The sequence below is a fragment of the Daucus carota genome, chromosome 2 (assembly GCF_001625215.2).
Source record: "Daucus carota subsp. sativus chromosome 2, DH1 v3.0, whole genome shotgun sequence".
In the NCBI taxonomy this organism is placed as follows: Eukaryota; Viridiplantae; Streptophyta; class Magnoliopsida; order Apiales; family Apiaceae; genus Daucus; species Daucus carota.
This window is the reverse complement of record NC_030382.2, coordinates 49,054,839-49,078,658: the sequence shown is the minus strand read 5'-3', so window position 1 is coordinate 49,078,658 and position 23,820 is coordinate 49,054,839. Positions and strand designations below refer to the sequence as shown.

At 32.7% G+C, this 23,820-nt stretch overlaps 2 protein-coding genes and 1 long non-coding RNA gene across 4 annotated transcripts; 1 reads left to right on the top strand and 2 right to left on the bottom strand.

Annotated features, from left to right (window-relative positions):
* Positions 1-703: 703 nt before the first annotated feature.
* On the bottom strand, positions 704-7,180 carry LOC108209269 (transcription initiation factor TFIID subunit 15b). 2 transcript variants are annotated; one of them, XR_001804543.2, is made up of 7 exons: positions 6,839-7,180; positions 6,455-6,548; positions 5,586-6,195; positions 5,141-5,291; positions 4,977-5,058; positions 1,047-1,269; positions 704-958 (listed from the first exon to the last, which is right to left on the bottom strand). XR_001804543.2 is itself a non-coding variant. In XM_017380088.2 (6 exons), the coding sequence occupies exons 1-6, from the start codon at positions 7,107-7,109 to the stop codon at positions 1,155-1,157; spliced, it is 1,323 nt and encodes a 440-aa protein (XP_017235577.1). In that variant the 5' UTR covers positions 7,110-7,180; the 3' UTR covers positions 912-1,154. The 2 variants fall into 2 exon arrangements, 1 of the variants encoding a protein (XP_017235577.1); XM_017380088.2 differs by having other exon boundaries at positions 912-1,269.
* Positions 7,181-15,070: 7,890 nt separating this feature from the next.
* On the bottom strand, positions 15,071-18,401 carry LOC108208627 (uncharacterized). Its single transcript, XR_001804357.2, has 3 exons — positions 17,744-18,401; positions 16,782-17,020; positions 15,071-15,368 (listed from the first exon to the last, which is right to left on the bottom strand). It is a non-coding gene; the product is annotated as an uncharacterized LOC108208627 (long non-coding RNA).
* A 1,154-nt stretch (positions 18,402-19,555) lies between these two features.
* Positions 19,556-23,412, top strand: LOC108205594 (serine/threonine-protein kinase STY46). The gene is made up of 3 exons (XM_017375557.2): positions 19,556-20,053; positions 20,182-21,262; positions 22,610-23,412. The coding sequence occupies exons 1-3, from the start codon at positions 19,662-19,664 to the stop codon at positions 22,910-22,912; spliced, it is 1,776 nt and encodes a 591-aa protein (XP_017231046.2). The 5' UTR covers positions 19,556-19,661; the 3' UTR covers positions 22,913-23,412.
* Positions 23,413-23,820: the final 408 nt, after the last annotated feature.

Genomic DNA, 23,820 nt, shown 5'->3' with positions numbered 1-23,820 from the left:
TTATAAATAGATTAAGCACTAAAATGATGGAGATGAAGAAAGTAACATGTCTGCTAAAAAAAGATATTTGTAATTTATAGAACTAAGGAGCTTATTTCATGTCCTCATAATTTGTTCATCCCACTTACAAATGCAAGGCAGATCTTCCTACTCCAGTCTCCCCGTCACTTCTTAAAACTCGAGTGCACAATTATTAAGGAAAAATTATATCCTTTTTTAATGTTCTCTTTTTGAATCTCGAATCAGAACCAAGATGGTTTGCAACTTGCAAGTAAACATAAAGACTGGTCATAATAATTAATGCACAAACAGAATAATTTGAAATAAACTTGGGCATTGCTACGCTAGTTTGTAAACATTTGTCATGATATTTATAACTCTCACTGAAATTTCTAAAAATGCTACGGGGTACTGTTTGGCTATATTGACGGCATTAAAGTCATGATATATGTTCTTCCGCATTTATTAATATTATCTTAATTGAGAAGAGTTAGGTCTATGTATTATCCACACATCCTCCTGCTATGCAATAATCTTCCTGCCCTCCACCTCTAATATACACTATTATTTTAAAATAATTAATTTCAACCTCATATATCCTTTTACAACCTCTCTCACCATCTTATTAACCAAAAAACTATTTAATCATATGCACAAGCCAATTCATCACAATGTCTGGTACCTTTCTAATCAATAAAAGAGAGACACAAAAAATGCAGTTCATGAATTATGGATCACAGTCATGGATTCTGTCTAATAATATACACTAGGTCTCTATGGCAGGTTTATGTTAGCAATTATATAAAAATATTACAACTAGTTCTGAAAATTATAGAAAGAAAATAATTAACATGCAAATCCACAGGACCCTCTCATCCCAAAACTAGCATAAAGAGGCAACACTCACCTGATAATATCAAACTATCTTAGCAGCAATTTGTAGACATTCCACTTGAATCTATAAGAACATTGGCATAGTTCAGATTAATTCCAACTCAATTAACAGCACAAAGAATAAAATGGCATGAATAGATAGGTAAACCTACCTATTTCCACATCTAAGAGAGCAACTTCCAAACAGGCATTAAAAAGAAAAACAAAAAAAGTCCTTCAACCAATAGCTTTTCAAGTACATAAATTGTTCAGGCTTAAGCTCAGTATGGATTTGAACGGTTCCCGCCACGGTTGTTCCTATCTGGACCACCATAGTTGTCTCTGCGTCCACCACCACCATAGCCACCTCTCCCACCTCCACCTCCTCTTCCACCTCTGTGGCACACAAGTATATTAGATATTGAAAGCTAAATGCTTGAAGCATGTGTTGCTAATAAAAGAGTTATACAACCAAACAGTTAGTTTTTTATATAAAAAAAAAACTAAATGTACCAACACATCCATTTATATATGACCTCTGCAATAGAGAAAATGAGATTTATATAAATAAATAAACACATAATCAGTCAGCATGAAGAAATTGATATTTAAACAAATAAACAAAAAATCGGACAAATTTCTAGTCCAAAATTAAGACGCAAGCTTCTTGTTTGGAGAAATGCAGATTTGTCCACATAAGCAAAAACAAAAATAAATATTTGGTATAGAGGTCAGAGAAACATGCTATCATATAATTAGACGCATGTACAATCACTCGTACAATTACTCTTACTTCAGTCAAAAAATAATAAATTAAAATAGCAGTGCATATCATTGCTCCACAGATATATCATTAGGCAATTCCAGCTGTTATTTGTACAGAGTGCAAAGACATATGTTGAACAGATTAAGTAAAGAATTTCACATAATATACAAGTGGCATAATTATCTACAATAATCTAGAACTATGGAAAGTATATATAAGAGTTGAGTTGGTAAGCTATTAGATTGCAGCAACCTAAGAAACTGAAACAAACCCTCCTTCATGGAACCAAATATTGTTTTAAAAAAACTTGCAATTGTAAGAATTTATACTTCCCACATGAATAAACTAGAAGCACCATATGTTTCTCGAAGAAGTCAAACATCAATCAACAACTAATTAACTGTGACTGAGAATGAATTGACCAGCCTCTAAAATAGTTTTCCAGATTACATCCCTTTTCTTTAACGTAGAATGATTTAAAATTATCTCTCTTACACCACCTCTTCTTCTTGACTTCTATCATTTTCCAAGTTAATCTCTCTTTTTTAACTTCTATCATTTTCCAAGTTAATTTCTTTAATCTTTATTCTCTAATTTTCTCACTACATATCAGCTATACTCGACTATAATTTATATTCACCTTCTAAAATCTATAATTATATAAATGTCAATCTATCGATCCCCACAGATTTGGTATCAGAACAACTTCAACCGATTGGGCTCCATCGTCATCACTTTTGTCTGGGCCAAAATGGCAAATATAACCTCAAACCTGATAGGTCTGTCTTATCTTAAGCTTATTTTAATTGATCTTCTCTCAGATCTAGTATGAGCCTTCTTTTCAAGCCCAGTAATAGAGCCCAATAATAGTTTAAAAACAAAGATCAACAAGAATAATAAATCAACCACTAATTCCGATCAATTTGGCTAACTTTCGTACGACATCACTTTTTCTATCGTCGCCATTCTTTTTCCATGATGGAAGTAGTTCAAGTTCAACTCAAGTAGGAGAATCACAAAAACAATTAGATAAAACTCAACTATAGCCATTATCTAATTGTAAATCTTACTCGTATTCTGTCAGTGGGATATGTAGTCTGTAACTTAATTCTAGCTTTTATTACCAATGTCAGATGATAGAATCCTAATCTGCTGCTCATAAATACTACTGTGAAAGCTAAAATAATCCTTCTTGATCGCTGGTACAGCTTATGATTGTCAATTTGAGCTCTTTAAGTCATCAGATCAATTATTACTCTGTATAGCATATAAGGCTTACAATTACACAAACGATGTACTCAATTGCCTCAGAGTACTTGATCAGTTCATCATACTATATAGTATCAAGCACTCGAGCTCTAGTATTAATTATACATCCCTAGGAGTTGAAACCAAAGAACACACTTTCAAACAAACTACTGAATTTCAAACAGTGGTTAACTAGCTTATAGACTTTAAAGTTTTAGGTAATTGGACCACATTTTGATGAGCAACGAGTTGAAAAAATATAATAGTACTTCAAATGGGAATATCAAATTATTATTGATATACATACAAAACTAATACTCCACCATAATAATATTGTCACTTACTAGGGCTGGCCAAATTGAACACGACCCTAACCCAGACATGGAAAATACGAATTAGGCTGAGTTTTGGGTTGGTTTCAAGACGATTAAAATTGAAACTGAAAATATGGGTCATTCTCGGGTCAAGCCGAATAATATTATATAACATTATATATACTCCCTCCGTTCCTCTGAGTAGTATACGTTCACTTTTTGCACGCATTTCGAGGCTCCTATAAAGTATACTCCCTCTGTCCCATTTAATTGTATACGTTTCTTTTCAACTGCTCGACACGCATTTCAATGCTCTTATAAAATATAGTTCCGTAACTTATTTTTGAGATTTTCTTTTTCTGAATAAAAATATAACATCCAAACTTTAATTCAGAAAAAGAAAATTTTAAAAATAAATTACACAACTACACTTTACAGGAGCATTAAAGTCCGTGCCGCGTCCCCGTCCCCCAATGTATACAACTCAGGGGGACGGAGGGAGTAGTTACTTAATGTTTTTTCAAAATTTTATTTTTTTGAATAAAAATTAAAACATCAAACTTTTATTCAGGAAAAGAAGTTAAAAAATATTATGAAACTATACTTTAAAGGAGCCTTAAAAAGCGTGCCAAAAAGTACCGTATACAATTGAATGGGACAGAGAGAGTATGTACTTGTGGGACAGAGGCTGTGTTCGTCCACCAATTGTTAAGCCCATGTTTCAATTTGTGTTTAAAAAATTTGATAACCCAATAAATCATCAGCAGACACCCACTACAACATAAACCCTTCCCCTCTTACATTAGTGGAGGTCTGCCATAGCTACCATCTCTCGTCTTTTTTAAAAAAAAAAAAATAATCATTTTCTACAAACAGATCCAAGTATTTCAGCATAAAAAGGAAAATAATCATGGCACTGATGTCGAGAAATTAAAACAAAGAAACAATTTTAACACAGATATCTAGGATTCAATACACAGCATACAATTTTACCCTTTGCTCCATAATAGAGATAACCCTAAATTAGTACAATGTGGAGAAACCAAATGCAATTTGACATGTCAAACCATATTCCCAACAAAAAAACATAACATTGATAAGAATGAAAGAACATATTTAGCTTTATTTATTAAGGATTCAAATGCACAAGATCAATCGTCTGGTCAGAAGTCAAACAGTTTGCAGAATCTCATTTGTCCATCTAAGTTGATTTTAAGAACTTTGCAGTCCTAGTAGTCATTTAATAGCTCAAGACCTGAATGTTTAACTCATTATGTTTTTGCACATATAATTCATCAAGTATGTTAGTTGATGATTTTAAACTGTACAGAATGTTTAGCTTGTTTCAACTTTCAAAAGATCAGCTAATTGCTGTCAAATGTCTTTAGTCATAAGTCGCGAAGCTAATTGCTGTTAAATTTTTTTAGACATAGGTCGCACATATCTAGTAAGTACATGCAAATGAGAATCTTCAAATTTAAAGTCACAAACAGTATTTAAGATAGGTAACTGCTAAATGACCTATTAGATAACAGCCGACTCATCACACCCATCATTTCATGTCTAATCTCCATGAAAACAAAAAATTATAAACTTAAAATTGTCGAACCCCAGATATTTGGTATAGTTCACATATTCACAATGCCGCACATTCAGTAACCAAACCAACAGAAAAAACCTTAGCATAAACGTAAATAACACAACAGACCATAAACAAGGTTGGGAAAGACAAATACTCGCAAACTTAATAAAAAATGATAATGGAGGATATTTACCCTTGACCATGTGCAGGAGCAGGTCTTGGTGCCGACTTCTCAGCCATTCCAACAGTGATTTTATAGCCTCTCATTTCATAATCTGATAAAAACAAACTACTATAAGAACTTAACAAAAAGATTATACTTTTAGAAAGAAGAGATAAAATCTGCTCAAGATATACTATTAAAAAAGCCCCCAGCAGAATGGGCTGCAGAAGGATCTTCATAGACTACACAACCATCGCCTTTGGATTTTCCTTTTTCATCTGTGTATATTTTAATGTTCCAGGGCCACTGATCCTTGTAGCCTCTCTTTTGCTTGATTCTTGCAACCTAAATATAAAAAGTGCCACCTGTATTAACACTCCCAATGGCACAATATAATCAAAAGTAAACATACTAGCACAAACAAGTAAAAGATTTCAATGTTAGCGATTCATAGCAAGCTTTGTTTTCTAATTGTAAAAAAGAGTTCGATATCACTGGTAGCCATGATCCAGGATAAAACTAAAATGTTCTTGAACAATTGTACACACTTCAATTATGAACAAGATGAACTAAACCATTACATATGTCAAGTAAAAGATTGAGTAGAAGTTATATTAAAAAGAGAGCAGTGTAAATTACTTGTCCAATTCCTCCAAAGAGATTTTGCAGTTCATCAACGGTGACATCCGGAGGCAAATTAGATATGTAAATTCTAGCATTGTCGCAGGTATCATCACATTTATCATCACATTGCTTCACTTTTTCTTCAGTTACAGGAGGAGCGCCATACAGACCACCATCATTACGTTGCCCACCAGGTGGTCCACCCCGACCACCACCACGAGAGTCAGAATTAGCATCACCCCCATAACCAGTAGAAGCGCCATATGATGGAGGATACGATGTAGGCCCACCAGTATAGCTTGTCGGTGGAGGAACTGCATTATCAGCATCGTAAATAGGGTTCGCATTGTAAGAGTTCGATGGTGGTGGGTAGTTGTTGCCAGAGCCACCATAAGATGGAGCGCTTTGATTATAACCACCCCCGTCTCTTCCTCCATAAGACGCACTACCTCTCCCACTGTCATAGTTATCACCTTTACCTCTGCTATCACCATATCTCCCACCACCACCACCACCTCTGCTGTAATTGCCACCGTCACTGCCATGACTATCACCAGGACCAGCCGGAGACGGTGCACCACACTTGTTACACTTGTCTCTTCTCGCAAAATTCATATTCCCACAGCTAAACACACATATGTAAGTCTCAATAAAACAAACGAAAAAATAACATAAAAATTCCAAAAATCAAGTAAAAATAAACACACCAGTTGCATATATTTTCAGCTCAAATAGAAAAATTTTGAGGATACATTGCAATAACTTTAAACAATAGTTTTTCTGAAAACTAATCAAACAATTAGCAAAGTCAACAACGTTTAGAATAAGCAAAAGAATTCAGTGTACAGAAAAAGTATAACAGATCCTCAAGAACAACCCGATACCTGGCATTAGGGCAACGCCAATCTCCGTCCCTGCCACTTCCTCCACCGCCACGGCCACCTCCTCTGCCACCACTTCCCCCTTGATATCCACCACCTAAAAATCATAATTAAGAAAACACAGACATCTGTCATCCCAAACCAGTACCCGACTTTAAAATCACTTTCTTCAACTTCAAGCACAACAGTGACTCTCTGTGGCTAATCAGTTTAACAATCTAATAAACAGACACACAAATTACTTCCATTAAAATCAATTTTAACCACAGCACGAACTCTACCTAACTAATAAACAATTACAAAATTAATTATACATTCACAGAAATTACTTTCACAACATAATTTAAAAATACACACGCAGATATGAATTGACAACACAGCAATTACCTCTACTTTGTGAATTACCACCATATCCTCCGCCGCCGCCGCCTCTGCCACCTCCGCCGCCTCGATTCCCATAACCTCCTCCACCGCCATCACGACCTCCGCCACCGCCGTAACCTCCGCCGCCGCCACTGCCATCGTAACCTCCTCTATTACCTCCGCCGTAACCTCCAGCATCACGGCTGCCTCCGTATCCCCCTCCGCCTCCATATCCGCCGCCGCCGTAAGACGGAGGAGCAGATCCGTCGCCTTCGTGACCGTACATACCAGACATGATGATGATCTAGGGTTTCTGTGGTACAGAGAGGAGAGTACACGCTATAATATATTTTTAATATATGTTGTGTTAGGGTTTTATTATATGGTAGCTTGCCCAACTATACGCGATGATAATAATAATAATACTTAGTAAAAAAAACGCAAATACCACGCTTCAAAAAAAAAAGCAAAAAACCCTTTATCCAATTCTCAGATATATTTGAATTAATATTTTTTCTACTAGTTACGTAATAAAACTTTTGGGACGTTTCACTAGAATTTTTTTATTTAATTTTTTTATTTATATTTTTATCTTGTACGTATAAATTATAATATTATAATAAATACTCCCTCTGTCCCATTTAATTGTATACGTTTCTTTTTAACTGCTCGACACGCATTTCAATGTTCTTATAAAATAGAGTTCCGTAACTTATTTTTGAGATTTTCTTTTTCTGTATAAAAATATAACATCCAAACTTTAATTCAGAAAAGAAAAATTTTAAAAATAGATTACACAACAACACTTTGCAGGAGCATTAAAGTCCGTGTCGCGTCCCCGTCCCCCAATGTATACAACTCAGGGGGACAGAGGGAGTAGTAATTAATGAAAAAATTTATTTCTATTAGACCATTTACACATATATGGAATTATTTTAATGTTGTTTTGTTTGACATTCTCGAAGTAGTCCTGTGAAAGCCATTTAAATTTATATAAATTTGTTGAAAAATAATTGGAACCAATATTCGATCTGATGACATGACACATTAAATATGGATTTTGATCGATGATATTATATATATAATACTAGCTTATAGCCCGTGCAAGGCACGGGAGCTTTTTAATTATCTATAAACGTTTTAAATATATTTTAAATGGTGTGAAAAAATTTAATTTATAAATAATAAATTAAAATTTTCAATAAAATAAAATTTGAAATTATGATTTGTTTGTAAGTTAGAAGTGTTGTAAATACATCATCACAGCGGTTAATGGCTTCAAATAAACTATCGTAATAAAACCATTCTTTTTCTCGTATGTATCATGTCAAAGTATTAAAATTTTTTTATCAAATTCTAATATATTTTGAGTTGAATTATTTATAAACGTTTTAAATATATTTTAAATGGTGTGAAAAAATTTAATTTATAAATAATAAATTAAAATTTTCAATAAAATAAAATTTGAAATTATGATTTGTTTGTAAGTTAGAAGTGTTGTAAATACATCATCACAGCGGTTAATGGCTTCAAATAAACTATCGTAATAAAACCATTCTTTTTCTCGTATGTATCATGTCAAAGTATTAAATTTTTTTTATCAAATTCTAATATATTTTGAGTTGAATATTTGACGCCAATTTCTATTAGATTATATTTATAAATGTATTTTATATTAAAATTATTATAATGTGATTTAGGTATTTTTCTAAAAATTTATATGGTTTTAAATTAAAATTGATAAACATAATTTGTTTTGAATTAAGAAAAGGAATCATAAACATGTGGTGAAATCTGTTTTGGATTAAGAAAAAGTTTTTGTATACGTTCCTCAAATAAATCAGGCTTATTAATTTTAATATATATTATATAAAAATTGTGACGGTGCGATTTATATGATTTTACAAATAAAATTGTTAGGAAATATTTATTTTGAATTAAAAAAATTATAAACACGTGAAAGACCGAATTTGTTTTGGATTCGGAAAAGGAATTATAAACATGTAAGTACATATCAGTTGCCTTACACAAGAGAAGTTAATTTTGTTCTAATCTAAGATGCTTTTTGTTCAATATACGATCCAACGGATGATAAGCTTTTGACCATGCGACCAAATTATCTCCCTTTCGCGTATTATATATAAGTATATAATATAATGCATTTAAAATTTGAATTAAATTCTAATTTTAAGCTAATTAACCTTTTATTATGAATAATGACGGTACTTAACATGTTTAACAATAAATATTAATTAAAAATAACATGATTTTATGTAATATTTATCGTGCAAATTATATATGCATGATTCTATTCTGGATCCCATAATATTTCATATTAATAATTTGGTTGAGTTTGGATGTTAGATTTCATAAATTACGTTTAATTAGTTTTTAATTATGAAATTACAATCTTAACAAATCATTTTTAATAAAAAATAAAATATTATGATAGTGCACTTTGTTTTTTTTAAAAAAAAATTCATTGTGGGTTGCAACCCATATATATCCACTGATATTATATTATATATAAAGAGAGGGTAGATTTGAATTGGATACTATATTAAAATTAAAATTTAGAATTTGTTTATACTCGGTTATAATAGAATGGATGGTCATCATGTAACAATCATTTAAATATAGTAATAATAAGTTGTATATCATAATCATGATAATAAATGTACAGATGGTATACCATTCGGTAAATACTTATAAAATTTTAAAGGAATGTTTATAAATATACCAATTTTTTATAAATTATTTACAAAAATACTGTTAAATTGGAATTTTTTAAAGCATATAATATTTTTTCAAATTAGTTACGAAAATATGACTTGCAACTTCTGCAACATCAATTTATATTTCAGTTTTAATAGAATAATAATATCATACAATATGGTATGGTATGAATAGATAATATAAATCTATAATACTACTTTTAAAATGATAACATGCCGTAACTAAAATTTTAATGTTTCGGCTTTAATTGTATAGTGTAGATATATGTTTCTAAAATGAAAGACACCTCTAATTAACAATGAGATAATATTATAGAAGATATGTATCGTAAAATCATGTATTATGTCTATATTCAAATATAAGTTTATTTCACCAGGTTTTAATTCCAACTTAATATATTCATCTGAATTGACTTTATAAATTTATTTAACAATCATACATACAATTACAAAAATTTTGATCGAGACAACCCGAGCCTTTTAGGTTGTTATCATGTTTTAATACGCATATCCATGTGCATTGTTTCTGAGCTTTTTGTTTGTCTATGCATTGATCTAACGGTATCTTGTCATTACACAACTCAGGTAGCTTGATTTCATCCATTTTATGTCTATTGTCTGTCAAATCAAAACAGTAAACGTTAGAAACTAATAATACATGCATTGTATATAACAAACAAATTTTTTTTATATAAACGAGAATTATTAAAATGAGGGATGTAAATTGTCAAATTTTAGTGTCAATTTGGAATTTAAATACAAATTATCAATGAATTTTAAAAAATGAATTTGAAAAAATGCTTACTTGTATCTTGTTCAACAAATAAGCTTTGTGAAAACTCCATATTCATAACTAACATGACCAACATTGAATAAGCAAATATTCTATTCATTTTGCTTTAGTTTGAAATCTCTAATTGTGTTATAATGTTGTAGGTGTTGTTTGATCTTATATAGTGATCAAATGTACATATGCATTTATGAAGAAATATTATGTCATTTAATAATATATTTTTGATATCTTTCAGATATAATTAATAATATCAAATTTAGAATATTTTACGATATCTTATTGGTTGTGATCTATATGATTTGTTTGCAAATTTTAACCATTAATTGTTTAGACCAACTTGGAAATAAAAATAACAAACTTTAAAGATAAATGATACAATTTATCTAGTTTTAAAATTTAAATGCTTCTTATTTTATAAATCTGAACAGATTTTCACGAACGTGCACATTAAAATCTGTATTTACTATAGGTAGTAATATAATGTCTCTAGTTTTCAATACTTCTTATTTTATATAAGTTTAATTAGGAGGTTGTTCAATGGGGCGTTTTGACCCCGGTTTTAAGTTATTTTAAACTTTAACCCAAAAATGAATGTTTGTTTAATAGGGTAGATCATGAAATTTATGACAACTTCAACAAGAATTGGAAAACAACTTTTTCAAAAATAAGGGAAAACCTTCTTTTCCAAAAGCAACCGTTAAGTTAAAAAGTATTGTTTAAAAACACTATTTACAAATTTACCAAAAGAAAATGCATTGTGTGACCAACCGTCTCCAACGCTCCAACTTAAGGCCCTGCTGATTTGGGAACAAGGTGTAAGAGCAACAACAAGAGACTCCTTATGCTGCCTCTTAAGTCATATTGTAGTGAATTTGATGGAAAACTCGACTCCAACAGGCTCTTCATTCGCTCCTAAAAAGTTAGGAGCTGCAAGTGCCTCTTTAATACAGAGGAGCACATATTGACTCCTAGACCAATTTTATATAATATTTGTTAATTTCCCTTCAAAACCTACCCTTGATTTCCTTACCCCTCTGATATTTCTCTATGTTTTGTTATTACTTCACCATCAATCATAATGGATAGACAAGATGTTGAGGAGCTGTTGGAGTTATTCCGTTCATTTTATGCTAAATAGGTTAAGAGTGTATATTATAATCATTTTTGTAGGGAGCCGGTGAAGCTAACTCTTGGAGTTGCTCTAACTATCTACTTCAAAAAAAAAACCAGTAGTTCCTCACGGCTTAGTTGTAGGTTTTAAATTTGTGGTCAATCAAATTAAATAAAATTATATCATACAATCAAAAGATATAATATTAATTTATATAAATATATAAATAATTAATTTAAAAATTAAAAATGTAAACATGATAATCATCAATATACTTATATAAAGTAGAAGCATGGGGCGTTTAGGTGGCGTGTCTTAGAAAGCTCCGTTTGATTTTTCTAATTTTCTGAATTTTTTGAATGAAAAAAATCAAAAATAAAAACTGTCTTTCTTAGTTTCAGATATATTAGAAGAAAGTTTCAGAACTACCTTTTTCAAAATATCAAAATCAAATCAGAATTAGTATCATCATATTTTTGGAAAAGGTGTATATAAAAAACAGAAATTATTTTTGATAAGCAGCCTTTTCTCAAATCAACCCCTATAAATTGAGGTCAGACATCATGAAATTTAACATACACAATTTTTTTTAGATTATTTGTCTTCTCCATCTAATACAATAATAAGTTACACTATGCTAGATGCTTTGAATGGCGATAGAGATGATTGGTTGATAGAGTAAGAGTTCGCCGAATGTGGGAGTCGACAAATCCAAACACGGGGGAACAATATAGTCTTGATGGATGAAAAAATCAATAAATTAATTTTTAGGGATATATGTTTGTTCGTTATTCTTTTATAATGTTTGTTTTGTTCATCGGACATGTTTGTTGTTAATTTTTATATGATTTAATTTGTATAGAGAAAAAGATTATTCATGTAACACTTTCACAATATCTGTTTGTTCGGTTCAAGCACCTTTTAATTGAAGACTGTTTATACATATAGTATAAAAAAATTAAGGTTGTTGCAACTTGCAAGTAAGGGTAGTTATACACCGCGATCTCATGGATTTAAATTGATATTTTTTGCGGACAACCAATCCCAAAAGGAAGGAATCACTAATAAACCCGTGAATGGATTGGAGTTCATATGTCCTGAGATGATTAATATTTCTACAAATAGAACATAATGTATATCCCAATTAAAATTAGGGATGGTTTCGGAATTGCATCTCAATATCTTTCGGACTTTTACGCAGGGACGAAGCTACATAGGGGCCAGAAGGGGCCATGGCCCCCCTAGGTTTTCTATAATGTTATAATTTGTGTTATATAATTTTGAAAAAAATTATATTTTATCTACATAATTATATAAATATAAAAATTTGGCCCCCCTAAAAAAAATATCTGTTCGCTCCTAAAAAATATTTAACATTGTAAAATAACGTTTTAATTCTTAGATTTCTCTAATTCATGTATTAGACCAAATTTAAAAATAAAAACAAACAAATATATGAATATACATACAATTATACTATTTTTAAAAAAATGTAGAATGTAATATGTGATAAAGTTAAACATCAATATGGTTCTTTTAAAAAAACAAGAATCTTTGGTGGAGGTCTCAGAAACTTATACCTCACTTCTCATTATCGTAAAATAGATTTAGTCCTCGTGTATTATCAGTTTTTTAATTAATATTAATATTAATATTGATTTTACTCATCGTCAATTCAAATTTCATCATCCAAGTAACATTTTTACTTGTTTAAACTGTAACTTGTCATCTTCTAAATAATCATATGTTGTTTTTGTAAGGTTAATAGGCATAATATGTAGTTTTTGAGGTATTGTTAAAATTTATTTGCTTCTATTCATAATATAATTTCATTTAATGTGTATTAATTGCTAATTAAAGATAACAGTATAACTTAGAGTTATTATGATGAGTTTCCTGATATTTTATACTTATATATATTTGAAGATAAATAGCTAAATATTTTAGTTGACACAATTATATATTTGATATCTTGATTTAAAAGAACGCAAAGTTTTACTATAATTTTTTTTACTAGTATTTTTGTATTTATTTTATATTGAATATTTTATTGTGTTAACGAAAAATTTTAGTGTGCCGAAGAAATTTTTTTGGCCCCCCTTGTGGATGTTTGCTGGCTTCGTCCCTGCTTTTACGCACCTATGCTAAACACAACCAAAATTAAAATTTGTCGTGCTTTGAATCGTTAATTACATGCAGATTTTTATTTTCATTTCTTCACTCATGAATTTTAATTCAATTTTGCAATTTTATATATTAATATTAGTATTGCATCGAGATGTTTATAAAATAAAATTTATTTTATTCTATAAATATTAATTTTAAATTATTAATATAATTTTTATAAGCTGCCGTAAATTTAATTTATTTTAAAAATATTAATATTAAATTATTAATATAATATTTATAACCCACCATAACGCGCGGTTTCTCAACTAGCTATGGGAGAAAACTTGATTCAATAGTCCATTTCTTTTGTTTGTTCTCCTATTAATTTAAGTAATCAATTATCAACTAGCATTAGTGCCCGTGCAAGGCACGGGCCTCGTGTTAGAATTCATATTATATTAATATTTTATGATAAAAGATGTAATTTTATCTATTTACTAAAAATCAAGCATAATTTATATTTTTGTAAGATTATTAAGCAACAAATTTTAGGAATTTAGAGAAAAAATATTCATGACAGAATTGTTAACAAAAAAATTATTTTTGGAGGGGACAATGTGAAGCGGCAAATTTACAATTATTATGATCAAGCTGAACATATGATTAAATAAAAACAGTATTTATATTAATAAATAAATGAATATAATAAGATAAATCAACCGTTAAAACGAAATACATATAATGATTTTGTGCACATATATATCTTTCAAAAATATTGTAAATTCACGCAAAGCCTGTGCAATGGCCTGCTTTAGTAAGGATAATACAGTCAAATATGCGCTACATATATATTTTTGGTTCTTAAAATATCCAACTTTTTTTTGACATAATTTTTTATTCCCTTGTAAATCAATATACTTTGTTGAATAAACTTGGGAAAAAAAAAACACGAGGATGTTAGGCCTTGCGAACGAGGATGATGTTATGCTTTGAATTGCATACGTGTCTATTATCTTTTATTTGTATCATGTGTTTTATAATTATTTGCAACCACTTTATGGTAATCATTTTAGACTTCGTTTTGTGATTTTTTTTGGACTTCTGTATCGTCTTTTTTAAATATCGATATAATATTGTACTCTAGTATCTAGATCTTTATCTTTTGGTAAAGAAAGCTTATGATTAAAGGTTCTGTATGTCCCAAGTATTTCTGATATAAAAAAGTGGATGAAATAATACTAGAACTGTCAAAGAAATAACTGGGCACTGAGTCTTTCTGCATGTGCGCACACTATCACTATGATATGGCATTATGTTGCTTTTCCTTAATTGAACTGTTTAGAAGGCATCTGTATAAGCTGAGAGCAAAATAAGCTGTAAATTGTGGCAAAAGAGTTTATTTTCTTATATGACTTCAAATATCTATTTTCTTCTACATCTAATTGTTTGCAGATATGAGCCATATTCTGGCAGTCGCCAATGGTAGCTAGACTACCGGACATGTAATTTTAGATTATGAAATGGACACCAGTGAGTATCCTGATAATGTAGAACCTGGAAAGGATGAAGTTTGGCTTGTTATATCCTTTACTGTTCTTTTTAATTATGCTCTAGCTTTATTCGCAGATTGTTCATGCCCTGGCCCTGGGTTTTTACCGTGGGGAATATATTGCCCCCCCAATTATGATGTCAGCTCCTACCTTCTTGAAATTGGAACCAAGGTTTTCTTCTGCGCCACCTTGCACCTAGCATCTTGATGAAAATTATTAATCTCTAACCCCGCTTCATAACGCTCGGTAGCTTGACCTGAATCATGACACAAGTTAAGAGTAAAATGACATAAACATGAAATTATAAAGGTATGCTTGTATATATAATATACATATGCATTATTATGTATACATGCGCATATAATGAAAAGGTATGTTTCTACATAGATACAAGCATGAACACGCCTGAAAGAAGGAAGTAAATTCGATAAAACAAAATAAAATGAAAGAATCAAAGAAATAGTTTATCTTTGTCCAAAGTCGACCTGCGTTTGTTACTGTCATCAAGAGCGCTTGCCTGTTAAATTAAAGGAAACTTTTGTGCAAAATATAGAGCAAAAGTGACTTTTGCACTCCATTCGCAACTCGCAAGGTATTTTGCTCCTAATATTTGTTCCACAAGATGCTACCTTTTTATCAAGGTCTGAATAGAGTATACCATTTAATGGCACAACTTGATCATCGAGAACTAAATCCAAATTTACTAAAAAAACATAATATATGTACCTGCTGGTATTATTATAAGTCGCACCACAAGGCCTTAAAGAATTTAGCTTGTGACTTTCTTAATGAAGCCTCGTGCAAGTATGTGATTGAGGTGAGTCATTGGCGCACATTCTATTTCTATGTAGATATCTTCATTATCTTTCTGCAGCTTGAAAGTTGTAGAAGCAAATTTACTTTCAATTTAATGAGAGAGGACGCAGCTTATCTATACCACATATATATTTCAAAATACTTTCATTGGTCTCAAACTGTTTATATTCCAGACTAAATTACGTACAGATAGCTTGTTACTTTCGCGTTTACCCCTACACTCTTATGTAAATATACGAAGAAACAAGAATCCCCAGTTCATTATGCTTCACACTCTCACTCCCACAAAAATAGCTATATATTTAGTTGCTAATCACAAAATTCTTGGTTGTCCTGGAATTCAGTCAACACTGCCTAATATATCTAGGCTGATCCTTTGTGGGGCACCATCTGGACTCTTCCTAACGACTATGTGGTTAACGCCAATTTCAAAAATGATGCAATAAGAGGTTACATGTTAATATATATTGCAGATTGTAGTTGAGCATGTCAAGGGTGGAATGCTTTTAGATATGTGTCTATGTAATTAATAATTGCTCTTAAACATGACATGTGATCCCTAATTTGCTAAGAGGCCACAAAAGGTGAAGAGTATCTGTAATGATATAACCATTTTTATATGCTAATTCGTTGACATGAGCATGGACTTACGACTGAAGGGGGATCGGGGAGAAGCGGTGCAGATATGTGTCATGCACACGATCAAGCAAGAACACCACCACCAACATCAGTGAGGTTATTCACATCATTGTGAAAGAATGATTTTCGCACCAGGATGCGGCCCCTTCAGTTCACCTTATTAACGATTAATTATGCAATACAAAACCAAACATGATAAGGAACAATAACATACTGTTTAGCTGCATGCTGCCGGAGGATGATGTCTAGAAACCTTAGGGCTTCTTGAGAGTTCACAATGTCCTGACCATGTAAAGCTTGTGCAATGCCTTGCATTGGGATCTTTGCACCATTGGAAATCTCCACTTTTTTAATTCTTTGACTGGTATGGGCGCCTCATTCTTTTGCGATCATTCCCGTGGGGGTTTCCATCAGCGGGAGGACTGCAATTCCCTTTGCTCCTGAAGATAACCCCTGTAAGTGTAGAGCCATCATATGCAACCAATTGTAAAAGCAAAATTATAAAGATTTGGCCTATTAGACGAGATATTCACAAGCACAACAGCGAACTCTAGCAGCCCCTATATCTGAACAATTGTAAAATCAAAATCAAAGTCCTCTCACAAACTTGATTATAGTTAACTACATAACACCACCTTCATAAATACTACAAGAGTCTCGGAGTCACAGCTAGAAAATAAGTAAAAGTAGATCAAGTCAAAAAAATTAACACAAGAAAACACCAAGCATTGCATATTAATGTGCCCTATAAATTGCACAGAACCAAGAGAATACTAAAAATTGAATAGTATTATAGTCATATGGTATTTTCAACTTTATATATAATAGTGGAAATCTGTGTGAGCAATTACTTATCGAAGATATAAATAAACTGAAAGTCCTATGAGGTAAAATCAAAAATAACGGGCAAAAAATTTTCTTGTGAGTATATCCGGAACATAACAATTTTCAATGCATTCAAAGTCCGACAACGAATTGCGCCGGTTTATAATCATATAAGCACCAACAAAGAGCATGCTCAGAAAAAATGCCCAATTATTGGATACCAGCCTAATTGAACAATCAAATTATAGAATCAAATAAAAAACAATTACATACAGTCCCACAGAACATCGAGCGCTATAATCAACATCGCAATCATCATCAATAAATCCTAAACACAAATTACGCAATTACCAGTTTATGTCTGGAGCAAGTGGAGAACAGACTTTTCGTAGGAACCGAGACCAGATCACGTTCATCGGCGCAGATGTGTATACAGCAAATAAAGTGAGAGTTCAGAGCAGTGAACGGAGCCTCAAGTTTTGGGTTTCTTTTACCCTTTCATGTTAACCTTTTATGTTAAGAGAGATATAGAAAGGGACGAAGCCGGTAAGGTAGATAAACGATGGATAAAGGTACGGAGATTTTGGGGGAAGACGGAGAACTCAGTGACGGTAAAATATTTCAAGAAACGAGGTCTTGAATTAGGTTTGGAAGGCCAAATACGTCTTTCTCTATTATTCAGACAACTAAACTACTCATGTACGTTAGTTTTGGAAGGATAAAAACGTCTTTTGCATCTGAATAAATTTGCTCAGGAAACGGAGCTGTTCTTGTATAATAGATATAATATAGTAGATTAGTAATAATAAATCATTACTGTATTACTGAGAGAAAACAAAACAAAAACATTATCACTGTTATCGCATCCCTACACAAAAAGTACTCCCTCCGTCCCAATCATTTATATACAAATGGTTTGGACACGGAGACCAAGAAAAAGTGTAAAAAGTGAGTAAAGTTAGAGGAAAAGTGGGTAAAGTGGTGGGACCCAATTATATTTAATGATAGATTTGAGATAGTGGAGGAAAGTAGTGGGTGTAATAGTGTTTATATTATTATAGAATGAAGTTAGAGGAAAAGTGGGTAAAGTGGTGGGACCCAATTATATTTAATGATAGATTTGAGATAGTGGAGGAAAGTAGTGGGTGTAATAGTGTTTATATTATTATAGAATGAAGATAGTTGAAGAAAGTAGCAGGTGTAATAGTGTTTTATATTATTAAAAGTTACTATTTTTGGAATGTATAGAAATGATGGGACGTCCCAAAAAGGAAAGTGTATAGAATTGACTGGAATGTATAGAAATGATGGGACGTCCCAAAAAGGAAACCGTATAGAATTGACCGGGGCGGAGGGAGTTGAAGAAAAATAATTAGTGTCGTGTTATGTCACACTCCATCACTGTCAATCACACAGTTACTATTAGGGGCGTGCATTCGGTTCGGTTAACCGAAAACCGAACCGAAAAACCGAAATAATTTCGGTTCGGTTAACCGAATTTTAAATTCCGGTTCGGTTTTCGGTAGCCAAATTTTGATATTTCGGTTTTTCGGTTATTCGGTTTTTAAACCTCGGTTAACCGAAAACCGAATGGTTAACCGATTTTTCATATATTTTATAAAAAAATTAATATTTTTAATTAATAATATAAATATTCTTATAAGTATAGGCATGTTTCTACTGAAAGTCTGAGAGTATATGACCTAAATCTAAATTCCTAAGCAGAGCCCAGTTCATTAACTACAGATAAGCATAGGCGATTACTATCTTACTCATTAGCTTCCTGCTGCTCAAAGCCTCCAGGCTCCAGGTATATATTCTTGTATCGATTAAGAGTAAAGTCTTTAGATTACAGAGTGAAGACTAAAGACTGAAATCTTACCTGCTTGGCTGCTTGCTTGTCTGTTGCTATTTTATTTTTAACTTTGACAGCAAATTTTGGTTTTTCATACACTATTTAAGAAATTCGGTTTATAATTTCGGTTTTCGGTTTTAACCGAAATTTAAAATTCGGTTCGGTTAAAAACCGAATTTAATTCGGTTCGGTATTCGGTAGAGATTTTATATACAATTCGGTTTCGGTTAACCGAAAAAAAATTCGGTTTCGGTTTCGGTTAACCGAATGCACAGCCCTAGTTACTATAATAAAATTTTACTATTTAAAAACTCACACCATTCCTCTTATTTCTCTCCATGTCACAAAACTAAGCAACTATACTCACTCTCTCAACACACACACACACATCTCAACTACCACCGCATCTCCGCCATGTCCGCCGCCCTAGAGTGCTGGTCAAGCCGCGCCAGCACCGACGAAGACATGGTCGAACAAGTCCTCATGCGAACTCAACACAGATCCGAGTCTCTAAACGATGCCGTACTGTCGTCTGCTGTTTCTCCCGGCGGCGCTGCCGGATTTAAGGAGACGTCGGCGATGCAGAAAAGGATTCAGAGGCTGAGTCGGAACGTGTCGGAGGCGATTGCGTCGCTGAAGAACTCGTTGAATTTGGATTCCCCGGGGCCGTCGGGTCGGGTTGAGAATTGCAGGAAGAATGTGTGGGCCGGAGTTGTGAGGAACTTGACTCAGCTTTATCCTGGTAGTCAGCTGCCCGAGAAACTAGTTTCGAATATTCGAAAGCATTACGATTCTTTGCCTCTTAGGTAACTACATTGCAAATTCTAATTTTGAATTAGCCTTTTCTTCTATTGTGTGTTATTTTAGTTTGACTTGTGTTAATTTTATATATGGATTTATTTAAGTGAATTTCGATAATTTAATGGACTGACAGTTATGCGCAAGCTGGATTTGAAATGAAGGATGTGTTTTTGCATATTAAGTTGATAGAGCAGGCATCTGTGCAAGATCATCCAGCAATTCTGATACAAGAGGTGTCTGATGATGAAGTTCAAGGGTCTGTGTTCAAGCTTGTATTTGCTTGTACTTCTTCGCTTTCGTGGCCGACTATGTCTGGTGCTTTGGATAATGCTTCGATTTGTTGTAAGAAGATACAGATCTTTGAGAAGAAGGGTTTTACTTTAGGGATAGTTCTTGTGTTGGTGCAGTCTGGTCAGGAAAAGTTGTTTAAGAATCGGATTGATAGTGCGTTGAAACTGGGATTAAAGAAGCCGAAGAATAGTGGGATGAAGCTTCCATTTGGGTTATGTGGGTGTCAAGAAGAGAGTACTAGGGGAAGAGAGCTTGGAGTTGGAGAGGTTGACGAGGATTCTGGGGAAAGTAGGAATGGGAGTGAGAATTCAAACTCAAGGGTGCAGCTTCAATTGCCTTTGTCAAATTCGGCTTTTGTGGTTTCAGTTGACGAGTGGCAAACTGTGGAATCTGGAGGGGATGAAATTGGTAGATGGTTGCTGAACCCTGATAATCTTGAGTTTATGGATCAGATTGGATCCAGCACATACAAGGGACTTTACAAGGGTAAAAAGGTTGGAATTGAGAAGCTTAAAGGGTGTGATAAGGGAAATTCGTACGAGTTTGAAATTAGAAAGGATCTTTTAGAGTTAATGACATGTGGGCATAAGAATATCTTGCAATTCTGTGGAGTATGCATTGATGATAATCATGGGTTATGCGTTGTGACCAAATTGATGGAAGGTGGATCAGTTCACGATCTTATGCTTAGGAATAAAAAACTTCAGAATAAAGAAATTGTTAGGATCGCTGCTGATGTAGCGGAAGGAATCAAGTTCATGAATGATCATGGTGTTGCATACAGAGATCTGAACACACATAGGATTCTGTTGGATCGACATGGAAATGCTTGCTTGGGAGATATGGGAGTAGTGGCGGCTTGTAAAAGTGTTACTGAAGCCATGGAGTATGAAACTGATGGTTACAGGTGGCTAGCCCCTGAGGTATATATCACCTATACTCAAGTATATCTTTTAAAACCACACTACTTGCTTTATATTAACTTCAGTATAATACAATGGTTAGCTAGATAATGGTAGTCATATACTATTTCCTTCCCAGGGGTATTACGTACAGTTGCACACACACTAAGTGTTTTTTTGTATGCTTCAGGCATCTACTTTCTGCCTTTAAGGTTTTCGAATTTCTGTTGATAAATAACCACTCCAAAAATAAGTGAATAACAATCTAGAGTAGGGCAAAGATTATGTTTGTCTGAAATAACTTAAGATTTGAGATTATTCTATTACAGAATGTCTGTTATCTTTCTTTTTGTATCTAGTAATAAGTAGTAATATAATAATTACAACTTTAAATTTGGTTAATGAAAATACAGACTATAAATTGGTGTATTTTTGGATTACACTTCCATAATTTAACTTGCCAGTATATTTTTATAGGATGATTTGCAAAAATTATAACCTCAATATTACATCTATTCCACATTAAATTGCTAGCTAGCATTGCTTAGCATGTAGTAGGACCTTTTAAATATGCATGAGGTACATCTGAATTTGAACTGTACCATTCAATTGCTTCGTCATGATCTACTATAACCCTTCCTTCCGTAACTTTGGTAAGGAATATTTTCATTCATTAGATACAGTAATATAATCAATAATTTCCATAGGATATGATGAATGTAACAAGTCTTTCTTTGGTCATGATAGTTAAAGGGACCTTTATGTCATTTAGCAAATAAGAAAAAGAAAAACAGAGTGCTTTATGTCACTTATCAAATCACCGTTTCTGAGCATGATTTACACGCCGTCACCATTGGTATCAAACCATATATCTCAAAATTCTCTCTGCAGTTACTAATAAATAAGATGGGATAGTATTACTAAAAGTAAATGATAAATGTTTAATTAATGTCACTGCCATTTTATTTAATATTGGTTAATTCAGTACAGTATTCAATATTCTCCAGACTAAGACAACTTGATGACCAAGGAGGCATTCTTATGTTTTTATTGTTAAAAATGAAAAGATAGAAGAAGGTTCTATAATAATTTAGTTGTAGGCATTTATTGTTATGGACCACTTATTATCCATATGGTGGGGATCATATTAGTAGTGGATAACTGATAGAGCTAGACTATTTGATTTTATTTTTGGCCAAATTAAAACATCAATTTTTTAATTTTTTAAAACTTGAGAAGTTGTATGAAGATGATCCCCCAGTGCTAAAAGTTTGTCTTCTCGTACATTCCATATCATTTATCTTAAATCGAATTTCTTTCCGATATTATATGGAACTGCCATTAATATTGTTTTCTGGTCTTTTATAGATCATTGCAGGTGACCCAGAAAGTGTAACAGAAACATGGATGAGTAATGTATATAGCTATGGGATGATAGTATGGGAGATGGTGACTGGTGAGGTTGCTTATTCTGCATATTCGCCCGTGCAGGCTGCTGTTGAGATAGCTGCTTGTGGACTTAGACCTGACATCCCAAAAGACTGCCCACAACTCCTGAGAGCGCTGATGTCGAAATGTTGGAACAACTGTCCTTCAAAACGTCCTCATTTTTCAGATATTCTATCAATATTGACACGCCCCGTAAACAATGGGAACAACACTAATAGGTAAAATATAAACATTATCCTCGCGCACTAGTTTGAGGGTTAAAAAGTTGTTTTTGTACAAAAGGCATTATGTATCTCTGAGCTTATTTTATCCCACATTTCTGATGTTGATCTACAATGTTCAGTCTTCTCAGCAGAAATTTAAATATAATAGCCTTCCTGTGATTTCTAGTCAGTCTCCCATACCTCCTCTCACTTGCAAGGGAAAAGGTGATTATATTTACACAAGTATAAACATGATATGAAGATGTGGCTAGTGGGGAACAAATTTTGTGCTTTCCTGGTACGTGTTACCATGATGAAGGATTAGGTATTGTATGATTTTGTAAGAATCATTAAAAAGTTAGATTAGGTATCGTGTGATGTTGTATATTGTATCAAGAATCATAAAAAGTTAGGGAGAAAGTAGAAAGATGCAATTGAAGTATATGATGTTTGTGTCCTAATGGACCAGCAAGTTAGGAGTACTTTATGGCTTTTGTATAAGCATGCACTTTTTGTTTCTATGGTGGTTATCCCGGGGTCCCAACGCTGGTCATTCTTGTTTTATGTATCTTGTGGGAGTTGAGAAGTCTTAATTCTTGAGACTATTTCTCATCCGCCATGCCCGGAACCCGGCACTCAATTAGTGCTTGTTTATTTGCTGATTTTGGATTGACGGGGCAAATGTGAAAGGAAGTCCTAGGTTATGACACTAATCATGGGTCACTTTTTCTGGATATTTAGATTGGTCATAAAATCATTCAAATGTATTAGGGAAATATATTGTCCATGAAATATCATAATACTGTACCACTCTTTCTGGTAACTAGTCAATTTGCAGATGGCCTACTGGAGGTCACATTAGCAGGCTATTCAAGAGCTATTCAAGAGCAGGGCACATGGTTATCAATGTGAATGGTTGAATGGTGA

Coding starts and splice junctions, on each gene's coding strand:
- LOC108209269 (XM_017380088.2), bottom strand. CDS start 7,109: ATGTCTGGTATGTACGGTCACGAAGGCGACGGATCTGCTCCTCCGTCT. Junction 6,196..6,454: donor TGGCGTTGCCCTAATGCCAG/GTATCGGGTTGT, acceptor ATGTGTGTTTAG/CTGTGGGAATATGAATTTTG. Junction 1,270..4,976: donor GCTCCTGCACATGGTCAAGG/GTAAATATCCTC, acceptor TGTGTGCCACAG/AGGTGGAAGAGGAGGTGGAG.
- LOC108205594 (XM_017375557.2), top strand. CDS start 19,662: ATGTCCGCCGCCCTAGAGTGCTGGTCAAGCCGCGCCAGCACCGACGAA. Junction 20,054..20,181: donor TACGATTCTTTGCCTCTTAG/GTAACTACATTG, acceptor ATGGACTGACAG/TTATGCGCAAGCTGGATTTG. Junction 21,263..22,609: donor ACAGGTGGCTAGCCCCTGAG/GTATATATCACC, acceptor GGTCTTTTATAG/ATCATTGCAGGTGACCCAGA.